Source organism: Buceros rhinoceros, unplaced genomic scaffold (assembly GCF_000710305.1).
Source record: "Buceros rhinoceros silvestris isolate BGI_N320 unplaced genomic scaffold, ASM71030v1 scaffold42379, whole genome shotgun sequence".
NCBI classification, from domain to species: Eukaryota; Metazoa; Chordata; class Aves; order Bucerotiformes; family Bucerotidae; genus Buceros; species Buceros rhinoceros.
In genome coordinates this window covers 1-21,651 of record NW_010430526.1, presented here as the reverse complement: position 1 = coordinate 21,651, position 21,651 = coordinate 1, and the positions used below count along the sequence as shown (strand labels likewise).

The following is a 21,651-nucleotide window of genomic DNA, read 5'->3' as shown; positions in this document are numbered from 1 at the left end:
CAAGTATTTGAATTTCAGTGAGCAGATACACCAAGAACACCCCAGGAGTGTTTAAGCCAGGCCTGCAGTGCTAGTGAAAGCATGCTATGTTAGACACTAAGTTTTCTTAGCCTCTAAATTGAGACTGATTTAAGATATTTAGGTAACTGACTCCCAAACTGGTTTATACCCAACCTCAAAAAAAGTCATTCTTACTAAACTAGAATAATTTAGAAAAAAAAAAATCACTCTACAAAATCCCGCAGAAAGGAAAAAAAACCTCTCCCAAATCCATCCACATACACCAGCTCCATATGCTGTTTGTATTTGGTGCCTTTTCTGGCCCCCACCCCTTTTTCTCCTGTTGCTGCCTGCCTTTTTTCAGATCAGGGCAGCTGTAAGCTTGGGGCTCTTGCTTCACCCATTTCTTTAATCTCAACTCTCATACTTTCTTATCTGCAGCCACTTCAGAATAAACAGCACAGTGATGTCCAAGCCAGCAGTCAGTATCACCACTGTCACCACAGCACCAGCAAACAGTTGTCTCATGCGAAACTCTGGTGGCTTTTCATCGACTTAGTAAATCCATAGTTTTTCAACATCCAGAGCATCTCCATTGACAGAGGCCGTTAATGGACTGTTAGAACAAAACAGAGAGTCATCTTTTATATCTTTTTCAAAGTAATATGCTATGTCAGCTGTATCAACATCACAGCTTGCTTTCTCATTCTGGGTCAGGCAGATTTGGATCAGCAGGGACTCGTGCTTCATGGCTGTGATGTACTTGGGGTGCAGTTTGTATCGGCTCTCAAGCAGATGTTCCTGGGCATTTGCTACGTCAGGAACCTTGAAGGCCCTGAACCTTTTTTTGTGCCTCAGTTCAGTGTAGATCCAGCTTGTTCTAACCAGTTCACCACCACTCAGACTTTTGTTACCCTTATCGGGGATAGCCCTGGAAGCTCTTCTCCTGTGGGGGGATCATTTCTGCCTTCATCAGCAAGCACTTAGCAGTCAGGGTTGAACAGTCTACCTTGTGATTTGAACCCACCAGCGTGCAGGTGCGGTTCCCAGATCCATCCTGGGCACACACCGTCCACCTGTTGGTTTCACAGGTTCAGCTGTTCAGTGCTGATGAAGCTACTGCCAGAATCAAACCCAGCAAAACCCCAAACAGAGGCTCCACGTTACAGGTGAAGAGTGTGGATAAAGTCCTGAGCAATGACAGCCAGTACCTGAACCTTCCATCCATTCATGGCATCTACTTGTTTCTAGAGGCTGATGTGCTGCTCCCTTTACCCAGATTCAAATCAGAGCCACCAAACAGGTTCTCCTTGCAAAGCAACTGGCATCTTGTGCCCAAATCCTAGAGAAGCAACAAGCTGCGCTTACATCTCTTACGTGGCAGGGAGTGGCACCAATGCCTGCCGCCCCCCTCAACTGAAGAGGAAACATTGGGGAAAATAACCTGAGACATAGCTCCTACCATGGCTCCCTTACGGATGAAAGCACAAGCAGTTTGCCCTTTTCCTTCCTTCAAAGTTTTTGGACTATGCAAATACACATTCGAGGAATTTCTCCCATTTCTCTTGGAAGAAATCCTCCTCCACCACTTCCATCATGGTTTTTCCTGTGTCTTCCCTCACATAGCTTCTGTATCATTCCACTGTCTCGATTCCTCCTTTCTACTGTCCTGTATTTATAAAATAAAGCCTTTTGGAGTTTTATGTGTGCTGCCTGGGGCAGCTGTTCAGCAGCTGGATGGCTGTTCTCCTATTTACAGAGCACGGTCTCATCTTCCAGCATGGAAAGCCTCAAGCTGCTCTCCCCGCTTTCCTATAGTATACACTCATCCCAAGGCAGTGCTAGGAAAGATGACTTTCATGCTTGCGTCACCCTTACAAAGTTGTTAGCCATTTCTGAAGAAATTTGTCAACCCGAACTTGGAGTAATGCCCTTCGTGGTACACTCCAGTAGCTCCCAAGCTGATCTACAGATCCTAATGACTTACAAAGCATGAGTTACTGTTTCCACGTGTTTTAGCAGCAGCTGAAAGGAATTTTCCAGTTTGCATTTTCCAGTCCCATTCATCTGATTTGTCAAACACCATCAGACACTTTATAAATCATTATTTTGGGACCAGTAATGCCAGCAGAACAGCGTATAGGCCGTTCTCCCACACACACAACCTGCACCCTGCCTGGCAGTCGGCTCCGTGTACCTGCCCTGCTGCAGATCAGTCCGAGCTGGGCAACTTGCAGCAGTGGCTCACACTTGCATGAACAGCTGGAAGTTACCCTGGCTGCCAGGGAGAGTTTATAGCACAGTATAGGGTTAAAATTTGAGCTCCAGCTGTGGGGACCCGCTGCCACTAGAGGAGGGCACAGCTGGAGCAGAACTTTGCAGCTAGACCTATTTCTAAATAAGCCACGGAAACACACCTGAGGGAGCGAAGATGAGGCAAGTTCTTCCTGTCTTCTTTATAGTGCATTATCACACCTCTCCCTTTCCCCTTCCTTTAGATAAAAGTAACAGTGGTTATCTTTCTTTGAGAATAATTGAGATCTACAGATAAAATTATTGTTAAAATTGCTAGGCACTTCCCATTGTCCTAGTGATGATTCTGTGATCATAGCTTAGCAACTCTTTTCCCATTTTTAATTTCTAATTCATTCATTTACCTATAATAATCCGCCTTTTTTTTTAATTTCACATCCCTCCTTCAAAGCCAAAATCCATTTAACTGTCACCTACATACTCCTATCTTGTCATTATTAGACAGTGGCAAGAGAAGGGCAAAGGAGGAATACATTTTCAGTTCCCCTGACAGAGCTGCATAAATGGCCAAAATAAAAGTGCACTTTTCCGTTGACTTTTTTTTTGTACTGGTAGATTTTGCCCTCTGTAAATAAGGAGACAGACTTATTTTAAAGCCAAAAGTCTTTCCAAATATCAATATATTTATACGTAGATGTATGTAATGGCTCTATGACACTAATAAAAAGTATTATTTCCTTTAATCCATGCTAAGCTGCAACGGCAGTACAAGAGTTAATTAGAACAGCAGGCTGTAAAAGGAATAATCCTGTAAGAAACGTGGAGTGCATTATTTCTTTAGTGATCTCTGCTTCCATGGAAACAATTTCTCAGCACAATTCTAAATCTCATAAAAATAGGGCACTAGGTCTATGTAAAACAGCAAGACATTTCCAATTAAACAAGCTGAACGCTTTTATCTAGGCCATTAAATACTTTGTTTGGTATCAAATATGATTACAGTGTTCACTGGGATGTTACCAACCAGCTACTTTCCCTGCTGCAGCTCTGAGAGACGGGATGAAGTCACCCTGCACGCATCCGGACCTCCCTCGCCCCTCAGCACAGCACGTTTCCTTCCCCTGGCAGCGCCAGGGTGCACTGCTCTGCCACACCAGGCCCCTCTGTGATGCTTGCTCTGCACTCCCACAGCATCGTTTTCCCCTACATGACACGATGTCCTCAGCTCAGTAACACCCAGCAGGCCAAATTCGCTGCCAGCACAGCAGGAAAGTTAACCTGGCTCCTGCTGCTGGCAGAACTAGAGCTGGAGCCAACACACGTGAATCAAATTTAGGTGATGAATGTAGTTGTTTGAAAGGTAATGGGATGATCACCTTCCGAATTCACTGGAGTCGCCCATGAAAACAAACACATTGCATTACTGATCCCACACCCAGGTTTCTCTCTGGGGAACAGCATGGAAAACACCCATCTGCCATCCTGGCATCCCTGCCACAAAGTGCTTCTGGATGATTTTCAGGAGTCTAAAGCAGAGGAAGAAGAACAAAAGAAACAAACAGATGTATAGCAAAGCACAGGGCTACCACCCATAAAATTTCATCCTGAGCCAGAAGTTCCCATGCACTACCAAGAAGAGTCTTGCTCTTTTTTGTATCGGCTGTGACAAAGCTCCCTCTAGTGGTACCAAACGCTGTGGAACCCTTCGGCTGTTGGTACTGACTGCGGGGTAAAGGCAGATCTGACGATCAGGAGACAGGAAGCTGTTACACACACGGACACCCCTTTCACTGTACTGCTCATCCAGCCTTTATTGGTAGACTCTGGCACACCATCACTCCGGAGTATCAAAGCAGCAAGCAACGAGAAAAAAAAAGTACTTGATATCCATGGCAACAGCGTTCACTTGTTTTGTTTGGCTGGTTTGGAGTTGGTTGGTTTGTTTTCCTCAACCAAATTGTTCTTCGAAAGTTACTTATTTAAAAAACAACAAACATGGGCATGCCCCTCCCCCGGGACCCAAGGCATACAGCCCTGGGAAGAAGCACTGCAGAGAACTGGGATAAGCAAAAACTGACTCAACTAACAAATGCCCATCAAGGATATTTGCCACAAGTTCCATCTTAGGGGTTCTGGGTTGTTTGCTTTTTTTAAACTGTTGACTCACTCTTTCAGTTGAAGTGGTACCATTCTACTTGCTACTCGACCACTTCCCATCTCCTGAGCAACAACCTGACAAGGTATAACAGCAGGTCTTAGATAAAGAAATAGGGTATTAGTCCGCAACAGGTACACTGACCCAAAGAGAGCATAAAAAGAATTGCTGGATGGGAAAAAATTAAAAAATATTTAATACCTTTTATGTGTTTGGTAGCAGAACTGGTAATACCAGTAAAATAGTTTTTTATCTCCTTAGCAGCATGCAACTTCCAAACTGGTATTATTAACCACACAGTCAAAGCAAACGATGAAAAGTAGATTAGTTATTTTCTTACCATGGCTCCTGCCAACAAAATAAGTCCTCAGCATCACAAAGATGGCATTTCCAATTGACCCAGCACATCGTGAGCTAACCCTGGACTATGGTGGGACTGGTGGTTTCATTTCCTCCCACGCACCCTGCCAACAAATTCAGGGCATCTGGAGTCTTTGTGTGCTCAATCCTGCACTATCTCCTCAAGAGACAAACTGCCTCTGAAGCAGGTTGTACTCAAAACTTTCCTTGTGTCGCATCACTGTTAAATCCAATTAATACAACTATTAATTTAACTCATTTTAATCACTAAAGAGAGCAGCAGCACCCTGTAAGCACCACTGGTAACAGTGACACCCTTCCCTAAATGGCTGGAAACAGACTGCATGTGCACAACAAACATCTAATTCGTATTGCTGTTACATGAGAGGTTAAAAATTCTCTTCCTACCAATCAGAACTAATTGCAGCCTTTAGTACATCAATTTATACTGTGTGATTTTTCTAGAGTAACCTATGCAAAACTGCAAAAGAAAACCCTACAGTGCAGAGCACTCCACAGCTGAGCAGGGGAGGAACGCGTTCGCACAATGAGTGCGGTTTCAGCTAAGCAACAGCCATGCAAGGGTTTGAACGAGGAAGCCCCACAGGTGATGTTTTAAAACATATGACTGAGTCAACATGCCTTGTAGAGATGGTTTGAACATTATCACAGCAGTGGTGTCTAAATCTGCACACCAGCAGATCCAGACATAGAGTATGGAACAGTCAACAGTATTTTTTAAGTCCACAGCTCTTGAAACTGCATTGGGAGGATCACCAAGTGTCAAGAGCTCACATTCCTATGTGACTGGGAACCAAGAGAGACAAACGTTCCAGGAGGCCTGATAAAACCGCGGTGTTAACGTCCTGTTCAGGAGGGATGCAACTCCACAACTGTAAAGCTTTTCAAACTCTTTATATAAGTGAAAAGCTGAAGTTAAAAGAGTAAACATATAAAATCTTAAAATTCACGTTATGTTGAACTAGATGTATACACACTTCTTTTTAAAGTAATAATGGAGTCCGTTGTCACCCCTCTAGGTAGAAACTCAAGGTCTTGCTTGCTTCATGTTTTCAAAGATATTTTAGACCCCTCTGAGAAACATTGCCCAAGATAAATCTCTGTAAACAATTCTAACTGTATACAAGTCAAGTTTCCTCATGATTTAGAGAGCACAATTGAAAGCACATTTTTTCTAGGTTCACAGTAATACAGCTCATGGAACATGTTTCCATGTTGCAATCAAAAAACTTCTCAGTCAGAATCAGTTTATGGCTGATTTACATAGGATTATATACTTGTATGAAATTATAACTGAAGAACTGATACAAACCAGTAGGTTTTCTGATTGAACTGCACATTACAGAGATGACTCTGAATATAAAAGGTGGAGGGTTGTTTTCTTTAAAAAGACAAATAATTTTCTGCTTGTTGCACTCAGTTTGCCATCACTCAAAAGCTCTTGTTTCCACAGGAAACAGGGGCAGTTCGACATGGACAAATCACAACGATCTGGCAGAAGGACCTAGTATCTCCCTGTAGAATGGAAGATCAGAAAGACTGCAGCCTGTAATAAGACAGGAGTTACCATTTCCACTGGAAACAAGCACAACCACTACCGAGAAGTCATGAAAACTTGCCAGCTTTTTCTCCCAAATACAGAAGCAAGATGGCAAAGAACATGCCAAAAAATCTACTTGACCATTGGGATAAATGGGGAAAAAATTACCAACATCAAAAAACCAATCAGATGATGTATTAAACTACAACCGAGTAAAACTTCAGACTGCATACCATGTAAGTTTGAAATCAGCAAGCCACGAAATTGCCATTTCAGTTCAGTTTCTCTTTTGTGAATTCATTCACACTTACAATCTCCAAAGCATTAAAGAACAAATTCCCTCTGAGTTAGATGTACCTGTAGATTAAAAAAAAAGGGAAGCTCCCTAAACTGAAAGATTCAAGAGAGGACAAACTCTCCTTGCAGCCTGAAACACTGTGTTCTTGCCAGGCCCGGGTGCAGCCTGAGGGTCAGTTCCTGGATTCTGCGGCGCTCGTTCCTCACACAGGGTTGAACGAAGTGTTCCTCTGGTAGTCAGTCACACACATGAGGAGGTTTTCCAAGTATGTATAAACCGTAACAGTCAGATGACACTGCATTCAATAACTATTAAAATGGATTTATAATTTGAGAGTGTCCACACAACGGGGAGGAGGGGAAGAAAATGAAAAAATAACATCAAATTTCCGTAATTTTCCTCTGTTAAAGCCATCACATTGGCAAATCCTTTGAACACTCCTTTGCATTTTCTTCAGCATTACTCTTTTTCTCACTCTTGTATGTGGAAAGGAATAAGTTTTCTATCTGAGTCAAGAACTCTTCAGCAATGAAGCAGTTTGTTACCTTGCCCAGAGTCTTCCTCATGCACTCCAGAAGCTGGTCAAAACAAAAGGAGATTTTTTTTTAAATTATCATTTTTCCTGAGTTTATTTTTCTCCCCCTCTAGCTATTAAGTTTTCCAAAGGGAAATTTATTTATGATCAACACCACAGAAAACTTTCAACTGTACAACGTAAATATCAGAAAGAAACACAGCTCTTCAAAACCGATGACACAACAGCTAAATTCAAGAGTATTCTACCAACTCCATTCTAGATTGAAGCTGTTTATACACAAAGCCACACTGAGAGGAAAAACACCCTTAGATGTGGGTAATCATTGTGTATGTGTTTTGTGTTTCCGGCTTTTGCTTGGGGCGAATTTTATGTCTTGTTTGTGCAATTCATGCTACAGCTGTCATTATTTAGAATGTCACAGCAACCACTGCACTGACGGGAAAATGAAGTTCCCACTCCCGCATGACAAACATGGCCCAGCGCTGCCTGACTGATCCAACACGGGACTAGGAAGTCCCAATGTGCTCTCGAAACACATGCAGTTCTTGACACTGACAGCATACAACACACCGGGAAGAGACAGGACTGATTTGCTGTTTAGAACTCGGAATCTGTGCACAGCCATCGTCCCCAGCTCTCTCCAGCGAGCTCCCTTATTTTCATTGCACTCGTAAGCAAATAAGCTGCAGCACAGAATCACTGATTGTGATGAGCTTACACCTCTGATTTGTCAAACTAACCTCAGGTGACTTTTGATTATATGAAGCTTTGTTGTTAAAAAACTGTTTAAAATTTAAAAAGCTGAAAGAGGGAAACTTACTTTCTGCAAACAAGTCAGGTCAGAATCTCTGTGAAAGATTTTATCCATGGGGACACTGCTGTTGAAAGAAAAATAGACAGTAGTGCTGTAGAACACAGGCACGCGTTATCATCGAAACATCCGTAATAAACATGCAAAAAGAAGTCTTAGAGGAAGACATTTACCTGTGGCAGAATCTGTATTTTTCAATTATCCATCTCGTTTTTTCAAATATTAATTCCCACTGAGGCTCCTCCAACATCTGCTGTACTTCAAATTTGTAGGGCAGGCCTGTAATCAATTGAACTGTAATCAATGATTATCCAGGGTTTCCAGTACACTCAGATTTCTTTTTTCTTTTTCAGTTCTAGATGCCACCTCTTCCTTCCCCATAATTCTTCATCATTTATTACTGACTTTATTACTTGCCAGGGTTGAGGAGGTTAAAGTGAAAGTATGATGCATTTTAAGTTCCAAATGTAATTTTGCTGGGAGTAGGGAACAGGCCTGTTCCCTTCCCTGCCCTTCCCAACTCCTCCTGCCATAAGGAAGCACACAAAATCTGTGACATAACAGAAAAATGGCAAAATGAATTGAGTTTTTGTAACTTTGTAGTCTCTCTGAAATCTATGTAAGTGAATAAAAAAGGTTTTGTTGCTCACATACGAAGTGGCTGACTATTGTTCTAGATTTCAGAGGAATTTTGCTCCTTAAGGAAGAAATTCTTCTAGTTTTTTTGCAGGTGGGGGAAGAGGACTTCAGAAAGTATTCTAAAGGAACAGCAGAAAATTCCTTGCAGAACACTAAAATCAAGGAGAAAGAAAGAGACTGTACATTTCAGTAAGTCAGTAAGAATAAAAGCTTTTCCAAGACCGTAAGAACACAATGAGATGAAATGCCTGCTGTCCAGCTGGATCTCAGATCAAGTGAGAAGCAAGCAATAACGAGAGTTTGCTGAGGGATCAAAGGAACTATAGAATGAAAGAAAATTTCTCTGTAAAGATGTAGGAAAGCCAGGAAACTTTGTCGTCTCAGACACAAAATGGTGTGACTCAAAAATTGTCTACTTTGAAAGGCAGCTCATGTTTCTAAGTATTTTCACTCCACTCTGCGAGGGCGGGATGCACGGGAAATGAGGATAATGCTGCGGTACTCTCAGCATGGTAAACAGGAACTCCTGCACAGATGTGGCCAGCACTTCACTTCCCCCAGGACTATGGAGCAAGTCTCCAGGCAGATGGTCTCCCTCGCTTACTTCCACAGGAAAAAACAGAGGGGGAACTGTCGGCTCACACGGCCTCCGCTATGGCCTTGCCAAGGAGACTGGAAACCTTGGGGTTTGCATGCAAAAATCAGGACTTAAATAGGGCGAGGGAGGAGGAGAGAGAAGAGGCAGCTTCCATAACCACACAGTATTATCATAGGAATTTTCTCCAAATTAACATCAGGGAATGAGCAGAAGATCTGATCATCACTTGAAATACCATAAATTTTATACGACTATCCGAGAAAGGAAAGTACCCATTTTCATGACGTTTTTAAACCAAGAATTCGTTCTTAGGCTGGGATTCGTGCCAGCAAACCGTTTCATTGTTCCTATCCCTGCTTTCCTGGGCAGATGGCAAGTTTGAGCCTTTGACCTTCTGAATGCTGAGTTACTCAAACAAGGATTTTTGGCCACTACAGCAGCCAATTTTTTGCTATCACCCTCCTGTCTCCTCGAACAGCGGATCTGTTCAGAATTCTGTAACGCAGCAATACCAATACAGAAAAACAATCTTCTCTGTATTTATACCTGTGTATTCCTGTCATCCAGCATGGACTACCTGCAGGACTCGTCTTCAAGTGACATCCCGGGGTTTGTACAGCACAACATAATTTTGTACATTTATAAATTCCTCAAGTTCAAGAACAGATATTTTTTCCCTTTGTATCCAAAAGGAAAAGAAAAACTAAGACGATGGGTAAAATATCAGTACTTACGGTAGGAACCATCAGAGCTGATCTCATCGCTAATTACTAGACAAGTAATCTGAGAATATGGAAGAGGATTATTTCGGTTGTAAGGGCTTATGATCATTCCAATGAACATTGCACCACCCCTGGAGAAGTAACTCTAAAAAAAAAAAAAACAACCAACCATATACAAGAAATACAACCTCTTTCTAGAATAGCATTCTGCAATTAAAACAACAGAACTGATGTCAATTAATGCATGAACTGATTTCGATTTTAAGGTGCATTAGAGCAATACTGTGTATTAACATTGTAAATGCCAGGAGACTTTAGGGTTGTTGGGGTTTTTTTGCTATTTATTTTTTAACGTACAGACCAGCAAGCACCTGGTATTTAGCTTGAGTGTCAATATCTCGTATGGAGGGGTTGGGGTCGAAGGCCGGGTGGGAATGGTACCATCCGATAATGCTGTATCCTCTTGCAGCCAGCGTCTCCGAGGCCTGCGTTTGCGACACCGGATCCATCTCGCACTGCAGTCCCGTACTGAGACTGTTGCACGGCTCTGCTGCACAGACCTGTTAAAAAAGACTCCAGATGGATAAATGCAAGAAACGCCCATCAGTTAGAGAAAATTTAAAGAATTTTACATCATATACCAGATCTTCCTCACGACAGAGTTGACAGGTCAGCACTTGATCAGAAGCATTAACTCTTAACATTTCAAGGCTACAGGAATTAACCTCAACTTTAATAGATCAGTAGTTGCCCTTCAGAAATCACATTTACAGCCACTCAAACTGCACGCATTATCTAACAGTTTTAGTATTTTAGAGAAAATGTAAAGTGACAAACACTTACTTCGACAATTTTATCAGCTTCAGAGTATCTTCCACCCAGCAGCCCTATCACTTCTGCCATAGAGACGTGAGAGTGCTGAAATGACATTACACCTTTATTAAAGCCCAAGCTGCAGAGCTTCTCCCAGTTTTGATCTGCACATCACAGAATACATTGGCATCACAGCTACAAGTCAGTAACTCCTCCACCATATTTAAAAGGAAAACTCAGAACAGCTAAAGATTCTCAGTCACCCAGTGTTTCCATTTAAAGTAAACAGGAAAGATTACGTTTGCTCATTATATACACATATGTAAAAATACATATACACATGTTCACATGTATAAACACAAAACCAATTCCCAGGCTAACAGAACATGAACCGGTAAGATTTCAAAATGTCAGTTTACTGGAGAAAGTAGCTTTAAGCAAATTATATTTAAAGTATGACAAAAAGTAATGCTCATAGTTTTTCTGGAAGGCCTGTACAGTAATATAAATAAAGCCCCTGTTTTTTAATACTAGAATCTCTCTTCTAGGTCTGCATTTGTCAATCTTCTTATGTTGCCCATTTAATAAAAACCTAAAATAACTAACACAACACATAGATCATCTCTTTTTGAAAGATAAAACTTAATTCTCACCAAATCCATTATTAAAAGTGCTTCAGAAGACACTTTCACCTGAAAAGGTTCCTGAAATTATAAATGGGACAATGAGTAGAAGAGAAGTAACGTAAGTAATAAAGTATTCTCGATTATTCACTCAGAGGTACATACCTGTTTTTCTTCAGTGAACAAACAGCACGGTATCAGCTGAAAGGGATCAAAGGAACTATAAAACGAAAGAAAATTTCTCTAAAGATGTAGGACAGTCAGGAAACTTTTCAAGTTTCCCGCTGTCTCCTTGGCAGAGGAGGAATAACCTCGCTTTCTTTACTGGATCTTCTCATCCCACACTAGGTCAGCTTCCACCACATACAGAAATGTCACTACCCACAGTCGGGAATTCCAATATAAAACACTTCACGTGCACACGTTATTTCAGACCGTAACATGTGTTAATGGTTTGCAGCATTCCAGCCTGACACCACCCAAGACCTGTTTAATGTCTAGAAGGTCTATGTTTGAGCATGATGTACATCAAATACCTCTTTATTTGTCTTGAACCTTTAGAAGATTTTGCAGGTTTCAGTTTTTCTTCCTCTCTTCTTCTTGCTAATTCTTCAGCAGACAGATGCTAAAAAAATTGTAAAAGAATTAAACCTGTCTTTAATGCCTGAAGTGCTCTTTCAGTAGTGATTCCAAAACAAGCCCAGAATAAATTCTTGACATCAGTGTCCTCTTGATCTGCTGGGTACAGGAGTACCCAAGACAGAGGGCAAAGGCCAGAGCAGACTGAAGCAGTGTGGAACAACAGGAGATCCAGTCCACAGTGTTCTTACATTCTCCGGGCCACGCAAATTCAGTAAATTCACAGCCCATATCACAAACCATCGCAGAAATGTGAGTGTGATAACTAAGGAGAAAATCTACCACTACAATCCACGGGCAGAATATATCATGACACCTCTGCAAGAATGAGGGTTTTCCAACTTTATTTTCATCCAAATATCTATTTTGCAGAAAGTGTTGGAATTATTAACTGCAGTTACTCAAAGACTGGTATGGCTTTACGATGTTATGTTACAAATATTTATTACTGAAGGCTGCAAATTTGAGTGGTTTTCTACATGAGAAAACCAGGACATTCACAGTTTCCTACTTTTTGCGTAATTAGAAATTGAAGGAGTGAACAAGTGGGTGTTTTCTTTCCAAGTCTTCTATGAAATATTTAAACTTGTATGAATTTTCTCAGCACTTCAGAAACCACAGTATAAGTGGGGCTACTGCTAGTAGCAGAAGGAATATGATGGATTCATATCACCTGCACTGTAAGCACTAAGAAACCATACAGGACTGAAAAAATACCATTTAAATCTTCTCCTATCCCCTACCGTTAGTTTTGGAAAGGCAGTTAACTGAAAACAAAGGGTCATGAAGTCTCCTACAAGAGAAGGCAAAGGTCTTTACAGGCATGAACCAGTGTAGAGCAATACATGCTTACAATACGAACACCTTTGTCAACACCAAAGCACAGCTGTATTTACCAGCAGCATAAAGATGTCTCAGCTGCTGCGTTATTTTCAAATTATTGCTTCCACAATAAGAGGTTAAGTACCTATTACCCAACTGTTTCCCTTGGATATCTAAGGCAACGCCACCTGCTAGCAATTCACAAGAATTCATTCTCTATGGAAAGTTAGGGAGAAGGGTTACCTCAAATGTCTGTCCTTCCAAATCCTTTGCATCACACCAGTTTCCCCAAGGGTCTCGCACTCGCCGTCGTCTTGTACGCTGCAGCAAGCAAATCAGCACGGGTCAAGGACCTTACTGATGAAAAAACTGTGTTTACTTCATTTCAGCAGCCAAAAGAACATTGTCCAAAAGGTTTCTACCACAGGAATGTCACAAACACTGTGACAGTGTTTGTGTCCAGAAAAGAACGAACACCCTGGAGTTCCATAGAATTAAGTAGATCACAAGGTCATGAAATATCGTCAGTGAAGGTTTAAGGCTGTAAAGTGAAACACCTGGTGGATGTTTCACAGATCTACTCAGAGTGACACTTGAACTACAGGACGTTCTAACGACACTGCAAACTGAACAAGGGGAGAAATATCCTGAGATGATCTCTCTTCAAAAGGAAAATTGAAAAGCCTTTCTCTGTGCTGAATGTTCTGGTTAGGGTGGTAGGGGCAGCAAAAAAACATACCATGGACTGCAAGCGTTGAGCAAGCTGGTACGCTTCCACGGTGTCTTTGCCTTCTTTGGACCGTGTTTTATCAGCTGGCTGGGGTCGGTTATAGACAGCCTGTTCTACAGGATGCAGCAGAGAGAGACACTGCACTTCAGTAAAGTATGAAGCCTCTTATTACTACAGAGCCAAGAATGACATAGGTAAGTGGTAACAACAAATACCATGAAGAAAAAAGCAACAACAAGGAAAACCCCACAGAGAGGGGACACTTCTCGATGGTCCTATTACTGACTGATTATACAACTCTCTGCAGTTTTGACACAGGAAAACCTCCTGCCTTACTGTTTTTAATTTATTTTTAATAACTTTTACTTCAGATAAAAAGTATTTGCAGGACATTCCTTCTCTCCTAGCTGACTGTCATTCAGCTTTGGACCAAAATGAATCTAGAGCCTCTAAAACAACATTAAGTAATAGCTGTATATATACTTTTAACATGTCACCTAATTTTAACATTTGAATCTTGTAAAAAATAGCCCTGAGGGTGAAGACATTGGGTTTTATTTAGGAAATAGTTATAATTCAGGATGGAAAAAGAAATGACGACTTGATTTCTGCCTTATGCGGCAGGAGGGTAGAATTTCTGATACAGCTAGTATCAGGAAATAAATCCAACACTGAAAAGCACAAAACAAAAAACCCAGCCCACCAGCTGGTTTATGGGAAACATGAGGGAGGGGGGAAGAAAGAGGGAAAAAAGAAAAGGTCTTGTAAACCCAAAAATCTATAATCCTGTAATGAGGTTACAAACTTCTCTAGATTTTCAAAGGTCATGAGAGGTGATCTGCTCAGAAGGTCCTTCCAAGGAAGGATTAACCCAGACCCTTCTGCGTGAGCAGTACACCCTCACATTAAGGAGTCCGTCAGCACGAATACCAGAACAAGCTACAGCCACCCAGGCCGAACACGACTGTGCTAAACACAGTCCAAACAAAGATTCTCTCCTACAGAACCTACAAATGTAACAATTACTATTTAAGACATTAAGAGTACAGAGAAGTTGGAAGATTATCCACATGGATGCTTGATTCCAATTAAGTGTGACCATCCATGCTTCAATGACTTTTCTTTTAAAAACCCATTTATAACCTTAATGTTGAGCCTTCACGTGAGAACATTTGTTTTAATAAAAACAGCTGACAGTCAGCAATAGAGGTGTTCAGCATATAGTGATTACGATTTAAGTTCTGAATTGATTCTGATAAACATATCTTTACCACAGCCAAAGTTAATCGCTCCTATTAATTCCAAGTACGTGTGGATCCGCCCAATGCAGTTCACATCACCGCAGTTCTTGAGGCCTGGACGTACTGAAGTCTTATTCAGGTATTTGGGTTTACATCTCTCCCTAAAATAAAGTACAGCACGTTGTCAAACGGTGAAATAAATCATGGGGTGGGGGGGAGGGGGGTAGGAATCGCTTGACTTCACCTGAGGTTAAAATGAGCCACTGACGTGGGTTTTTTCCCCCCTCTGTGATGCACACACTACACACTACTATGTGGTGCAATCACAGCAAAAACAAACACTTCACAAAACACAGACAATTTATTGTAGGGTTATTCATACTGCAGCAGGTACAGACACCCTGACTGCTAGCACAAAGCTCGCACAAAGGCTGGGGCCTGCACAAGCACCTGATAAAGATCGGGTTGACATCCCAGGGCTGTCTGGTGCCTCGGAGTCCAGCTCCATGAGCCCTCACCCTCCAGTTGGTGAGTGACCCTTTTGGTACCCTTGAGGGGGACATTTTCCGTTGTATGAGTGAGGGTGTACACATGGGGTTCATGTTCTTTAAAGAGTATGCTGTGGTGTTCAGGAACTTGTTGGTAAAGATATATTCCCAACTGACATCTGATCCTGTCACTGGCTTTGGTCAGTCAGAGTGCCAGGCAACTTTGACTGCAATAAATCCCTGGTTTCCAGATAGCTGCTGCTGTCTGGTTTGTGGGTGCCGCCACAACGCTTACACAGAGTAAAACTAACGTCCCACGCATTAAAACAAACTCTTCAACACAACCAATGCCAGGAAGCAATGTACTACTCAGAAGTCCTACCATACTGTTAAACTGATACAAGATGCTTTTAAACTGAGAGTGAATCACTGTGGTTCAACACCTGTCTGGGATGGAACTTCAGGGTTTCTTGGAAAACAGAATAAGGTGTCAATACACAAGACCACTGAATGAGAACAGTTAACCTCAGCAATTCTTTCTACTTAAAGCGAGCTAACCCATGCAACAGGCACACAAACCAAAACTGTTACCAGGACAAGCCATATATCGAGCCTGCTATCACAAATTACCAACGTTACTTAAAGAAAATCTTTGGAGATGGAATATAAAATACTTAAGTGTACAAGCACTACTCCAAACTGATTCTTAATTTAAAGCATTTTTCTGGTCTAGCACAAACTATTTATTTTAGCTCCCTTCTGTAAAGGCAGTACAATGACCTCAGTATGGAATTAATTTAATCAGTTATTCTGAACAACCATTTATTAAAATTATATATGCGTCCTTACATATAGGATGACAAAAGCTAGAAGAAAATAATGTAATCAAAATGGGTGCAGCTTGTTCTGATCTCGGACACTCATTTTCAAAATGCTTCAAAGCATTTTCATTGCATAGCTTCCAAAATTCCTGTAAAAAACAAAACCAAACTGGAAAGATGTGAAAGAGGCATGACTGATCAGAGGTGTTTACTGGCAATTTTTATAATGCTACCATCAAACTAATTTTACTCTTTTCAGAAGTAATCTGTTGGTACCAAGTAGTGATTTAACTACAATAAAGCAGGACATAAGCCATCTTAATCACTTATTTCAGAAAAAAAAAAATTAACACATCTTACCATTGATCCAAAATATAATTCCTGATTTTCAGATAACGCTCTGGTGTTTTGGCCTGCCGCCCTTCAAAGAACTCAGGAATAGCTTGTTTTTCTTCTTCCAGAATGATGCTTCTGTCAACCTCCACTTCTTGATCAGGTGGCTTAAGCTCCTCTGCTTCTTCCTGATGATCTTCATCCGCTGGACAAGGAGAAGGAAAAAGCAATCCATTACCAGCCAGGTCTCTCTGCTCCTTGTGATCAGGCGCTTGTCCAGTACCATGAGATGTTACCAGTCTGTCTTGTTCAGCTTTCTCAAGCAAATTATTGCATTGATGGTAATTGAAGTTCACTGATTTATCACCATTCAGGTGCTGAGAACATGTTGCTGCAACACCTGGAAATACTAATGCATCTACTGTATCTTCCTTGGTGTGATGAGGATCTTCTTTAGGTAAAGAAATTGCAGAACTGTGTCCAACAGATGAAAAAACATGGCCCATTCCCTTTGTTTCTTCAACTGGACTTTTTGAAATAACTGTTAATTCAGATTTTCCAGTTTCTTGCTGGCAGGCAGGAGAAAGCAGGTCATCCATGTCATCAGTTATGTCCACTTCTTCGTCATCTGATAACTTTTCAATTTTCACGGCATTCAGATTGGGGTCTGCACGGCCTCTCAAGCTTCCAGACGACCACGCTTCTACCCTTATTCTATCTTCAGAGGGAAGACCACTCCCACACTGACTCTGCTCTTCTTTTTCAGAATCACCATTTTTTGCCTTAGGAAAACACAAAATACTTTTAGGAGGGAAAAACACAACAATGCTCTCTGCCTCCCAATTAGTCATAACTATTTTACTGGAACAGCAGACACTGATGGATGTTTCTTCCCCATCTCACCCTTTTCATACATTTTAATCCATGACAATTGACTTTTACAGCATTACAGGTATACTTCTAGCCAAAGTGTAAATTAATATGTATTTCTGTTAACAAAAAAAAACAAACAAAAAAAGAACCCTAGACTGTAGTAATTTCTTCTTAAATGCCCCAAAGTCTCAAACGAGGCTAAAGCTAAAACTATAGCACAGAGCTGAGACAGCCATATAGTGGAAAACAAGTATTTTCAGACCAACAACCAAAAGTGCTAGTGAACAAGTCCACCACAAGCCAGCCGTGGTCAAGGGTGCCAATGGTCTCCTGGGCTGCATTAAGAAGAGTGTGGCCAGCAGGTCAAGGGAGGTTCTCCTCCCCCTCTACTCTGCCCTAGTGAGGCCACATCTGGAGTCCTGTGTCCATTCTGGGCTCCCCAGTTCAAGAGAGACAGGGGACTATTGGAGAGAGCCCAGTGGAGGATATGAAGACAATGAGGGGACTGGTGCATCTCTGTGCCAAGGAAAAGCTGAAACACCTGGGCCTGTTTAGCCTGGAGACGACTGAGAGGGGATCTGATCAGTGCTTATCTATAGCCAAAGGGTGGGTGTCAGGAGAATGGGGCCAGACTCTTTTCAGTGGTGTCCAACAACAGGACAAGGGGCAATGGACACAAACTGGAACACAGAGGTTCCACCTGAACATGAGAATAAACTTCTTTACTTTGAGGGTGGCAGAGCACTGGAACAGGCTGCCCAGAGAGGCTGTGGAGTCTCCTTCTCTGGAGAGATTCCAAACCCACCTGGATGTGATCCCCTGCAACATGCTTGGGGTGAACCTGCTCTAGCAGGTGATCTCCAGAGGTCCCTTCCAGCCCCCACCGTTCTGTAATATATGTACAAAAGCATACTTGTCAAACAGCCTTTTTGCTAAGTACAGAGGCACTCTGTTTACCTTGTTCTTAAAATATTGCCGTGCGTAGCTCTTCACTTGTAGAACAGTACGGCTTCCAATCAACTTTGCAATTTTCGTCCACCGGCGGCCAAATTTAACCTAGTACAACAATGCGCCTGTAAGATACCCAAACTCTAACATTCCACACATTGCACTTCCAAGAGTGCAATGTGCCAAGAGTTTCACAACTCAATTATTCATTACAGATGCACAAACAGTACAGCAAACTCATGGTAAAGAACCTCGCTATTCACTTTCTACCAAGAGACTTGCACCCAACAGTAAGAATTTTTGCTGTTCTGCTTAACTAGAGGAACTTCTTCACCCAATTCAGATACACTGGAAATTATATACTCTTAGTATATGTCAATTTTTTTTTTTAAACACATTAGATAAGTACAAAAGCGGAAGCAGATAAATATTAACATGCTTATTTATATTAATTACTGTTATTTAAGATGAACTAATGAATTCTATTCAAAATATTACATATGTAAATAAACTTACCAGCCCTTGTTCAAACAGTTCTTTTTCTTCTGATGTCCACTTTAACGGGTAGCCAGCCGATTTTGTCGGTGATCGCACCCTAGGGAAATAGGAAACACAAGTTAGTGCTTTCTTAAAAATATATCTGCTCAAATCTCAGTAACTGAAGCAACTTCTGACAGGACTACTCCCCATCTTCCATAAAACTCAAGGTGTTGTTTTAAACACGAATGCGACTGAGAAATAGAATACTGAGAATCGCGTTACCTTCTCCATCCCAAAGGAAGACTCAAGGGAACACAATACTTACCACCAATGAACGGTACAGAAATACACAGAAGTAAACAGAAAAGTTCCGGCAAAATCAACTAGAATTAACGGGTGGGTTTTTTTCATAAGGGCTACTACTACTACAAAACTCAAACTTGTTTACTACAAGCATATTACTACACACAAGAGTACTTCTTTGTGTTGAAAGGTCTATTAAACAAATTTGTACAGTCAAACAAGAGGAATTAAGGCACTGTAACTTTTCTGTTTTAAATAGCATCTGGTAACAAGAACTAGATGCCACACTTAAAAATGCAACTCAGTCATTAAAATGTACGTACATGACTTTTCCAGTTTTCTTATGTGAGCTGCAAATAAAAAACAAAGCAAAAATAAATATTAGTAATTGTGATGCTGTTGCTTATCTCAGCAAATCACCTTATTTTGGAAGGACTTTTCATTTCTGATCATCTAACTGAGAATTTTTCCTAGATCACAGCTTACCTTTTCATAGATCTTTTCTCCACTTCCTTTTGATTGAGCCATATTTTTTCAGAAAGTGATTTATTAGATAAATAATACCTGAAATTGTTTCTAAGGAAGTTTTTGATGCATCAGAGATATTTGTACATCTGGGAATTCCAACAATCTTACAAATTAAACTGGTTCACAATTCTTCAACTGTAGAATCAAGTACCACACTGCTCTCAAAACTGAAACACACACAATTTCACACACTCCTACTAGTTAAATACATAAGGAAGTGACATTTGACTTCTGAACAGCCCTGCTCACTTCACTTGCAGCAAACTAGGGCTCCCGTTTCTACAACAGCATTTTTCTGACTTAGAAAGCACACTAAAGTAATTTTGATTGTACTGATACCGTATCTATTTTCAAATTAAGCCTCAATAATTCATTCTGTAAGTAAATATTTTAAATTGCTTCGGTTTTTTGTTCCTCTATTACTTTATATTACTACACTCGATTACAGAAAACATAGGACAATGAAGTAGCTTATGATTACTACTGCTATAACCTACCTGGTCTGAGAGGTCAACTTATGCCAGAAACACAACTACTGGTAACAGTATTTAAGCCAACACTGCTTACAAGGAAAAAAAAAAAAAGCAGCAGTTGTTCCTTCCTGTTTCCATCTTGTGTGCTGGCAGACAAAAATCAGACAGTAAACCAGTCCAAGTGAAGAACTATTCAGCAAAAAGAACCAGCTATTTTTAGCCAGATCAGCTGTTCGATCAGGTTCGCTATAAAGCCACACAAATGGCTGCATCAGCAAAACCCTGGAGGTGGCACTGAACAAGCAGCTGAAGTGCGGGTAAACATTGCTATTTTTGGTGCCAGTGCCAGCTTAAATCCGGCAAGCTTTGCAGTAATTTTCTGAAGATCAGAAGCATCAAAGGATGCTGCAAGCAGCAAGATGATTAATACAGAGGTCATCCCTGATTTCTACAGTCTACCTGTAAAATGACAGTGCTTCGGTCACCGTAACAAGAGGTTTGGAAACAGGAAGTTTGCTATTGCCACAGAGAAAAACATACAAGCAGCTCAGCGAAAGGATACTCTTCTTCCAGCAACATCTTCTCAATGACAGCCCTGTTTTCTTCACTGATGCTGCTGTCCAACGTCCATGGCTGCAAACCACACGGATATGTTTTAATATTTGAATTGTCACATTGTTACTTGAGTATATTTAATAGTTCCTAAAAGTAAGCAAAAAGTACTAATTAAAAACCTAACAGAGCCTGTACATGGAGGGAAGAGAATGGAGAAAACATAAGTTCTGATAACCTTGCTGTAAGTACCATCCATTTTAAAAATACTTACAAGACTGTTATCAGTTCTCCAAGATGAATCCAGATAGGGATCCTGCAGCAAGCTTGAGGCTGTGTTTTCATGATCTCTGAAAAAGATTCCAGTGTTTGAAACAATGCAAACATATTCAAACAAAACGAATGCTGCCATAGTTAAAATAACAGCCAGAAGCCGATATAACTCCTGCTTCTTCCAGAACATATCAAGAAATGGGGCAGACCCACAGTCCCCTCAGCGCAGCATTCTGTCCCCAACAGGTGCTACTCTAAGACAGCACGTGAGTCTGGTTACTGTCTCTGACACAATCCTCTCATACTCTCCCAACATCTGCAACTGCTGAATTGGTAGCGTTAGAATTGCTGCCCATTCACTTCAGCACCTGTTTACAGATCCCTGAATTTGCTGAATCAGTTTTTAGACCCTTGCTATGTTCAGTTTTCTGAATCCACCCGCCTCCACAAGTTCAATACCCGTTATGCAACACCGTGACTTCTGCCTGTGTGTTTCAAATGAGACCCCCAGCGATCTTACCACCGCATATCCCTAGTTCAGGTACTGCTGATCCGATCACAGCAGTTCTGCGTTCACCTCACTTCAGTGATTTCATAGGCCCCGTTCTCAGTGCCCGGCTCGGGCTCAACACTGGTGTTTCCCCCTCCCCGCAAACAGACCACGGTCTTTCCCCTGAGGCGCCCGGCTGCGGGGAGCTGGGCGAGCGCGGCGCTGCGCGGGCAGCCCCTCAGCAAGCGGCAGCCCTCCCCCTCACCACCCCCTCACGCAAACCCCG

At 41.5% G+C, this 21,651-nt stretch overlaps 2 protein-coding genes across 2 annotated transcripts; both read right to left on the bottom strand.

Annotated features, from left to right (window-relative positions):
* Positions 1–365: 365 nt before the first annotated feature.
* On the bottom strand, positions 366–2,467 carry LOC104488762 (tumor-associated calcium signal transducer 2-like). The gene is given in 3 exon segments (XM_010143069.1): positions 366–423; positions 425–946; positions 2,418–2,467. Coding segments are annotated over 3 exon segments (630 nt in total).
* Positions 2,468–7,040: 4,573 nt separating this feature from the next.
* MYSM1 (Myb-like, SWIRM and MPN domains 1) lies at positions 7,041–20,952 on the bottom strand (the record flags this gene model as incomplete). Its single annotated transcript, XM_010143068.1, has 19 exons — positions 7,041–7,205; positions 7,986–8,043; positions 8,150–8,255; positions 9,948–10,080; positions 10,307–10,495; positions 10,779–10,853; positions 11,402–11,452; positions 11,537–11,591; positions 11,908–11,996; positions 13,076–13,153; positions 13,572–13,675; positions 14,834–14,964; positions 16,473–17,227; positions 18,276–18,374; positions 18,783–18,861; positions 19,373–19,399; positions 19,536–19,613; positions 20,613–20,683; positions 20,877–20,952. Coding segments are annotated over 19 exons (2,419 nt in total), but the record flags the coding sequence as incomplete, so codon positions are not given.
* Between the last annotated feature and the right edge of the window lie 699 nt (positions 20,953–21,651).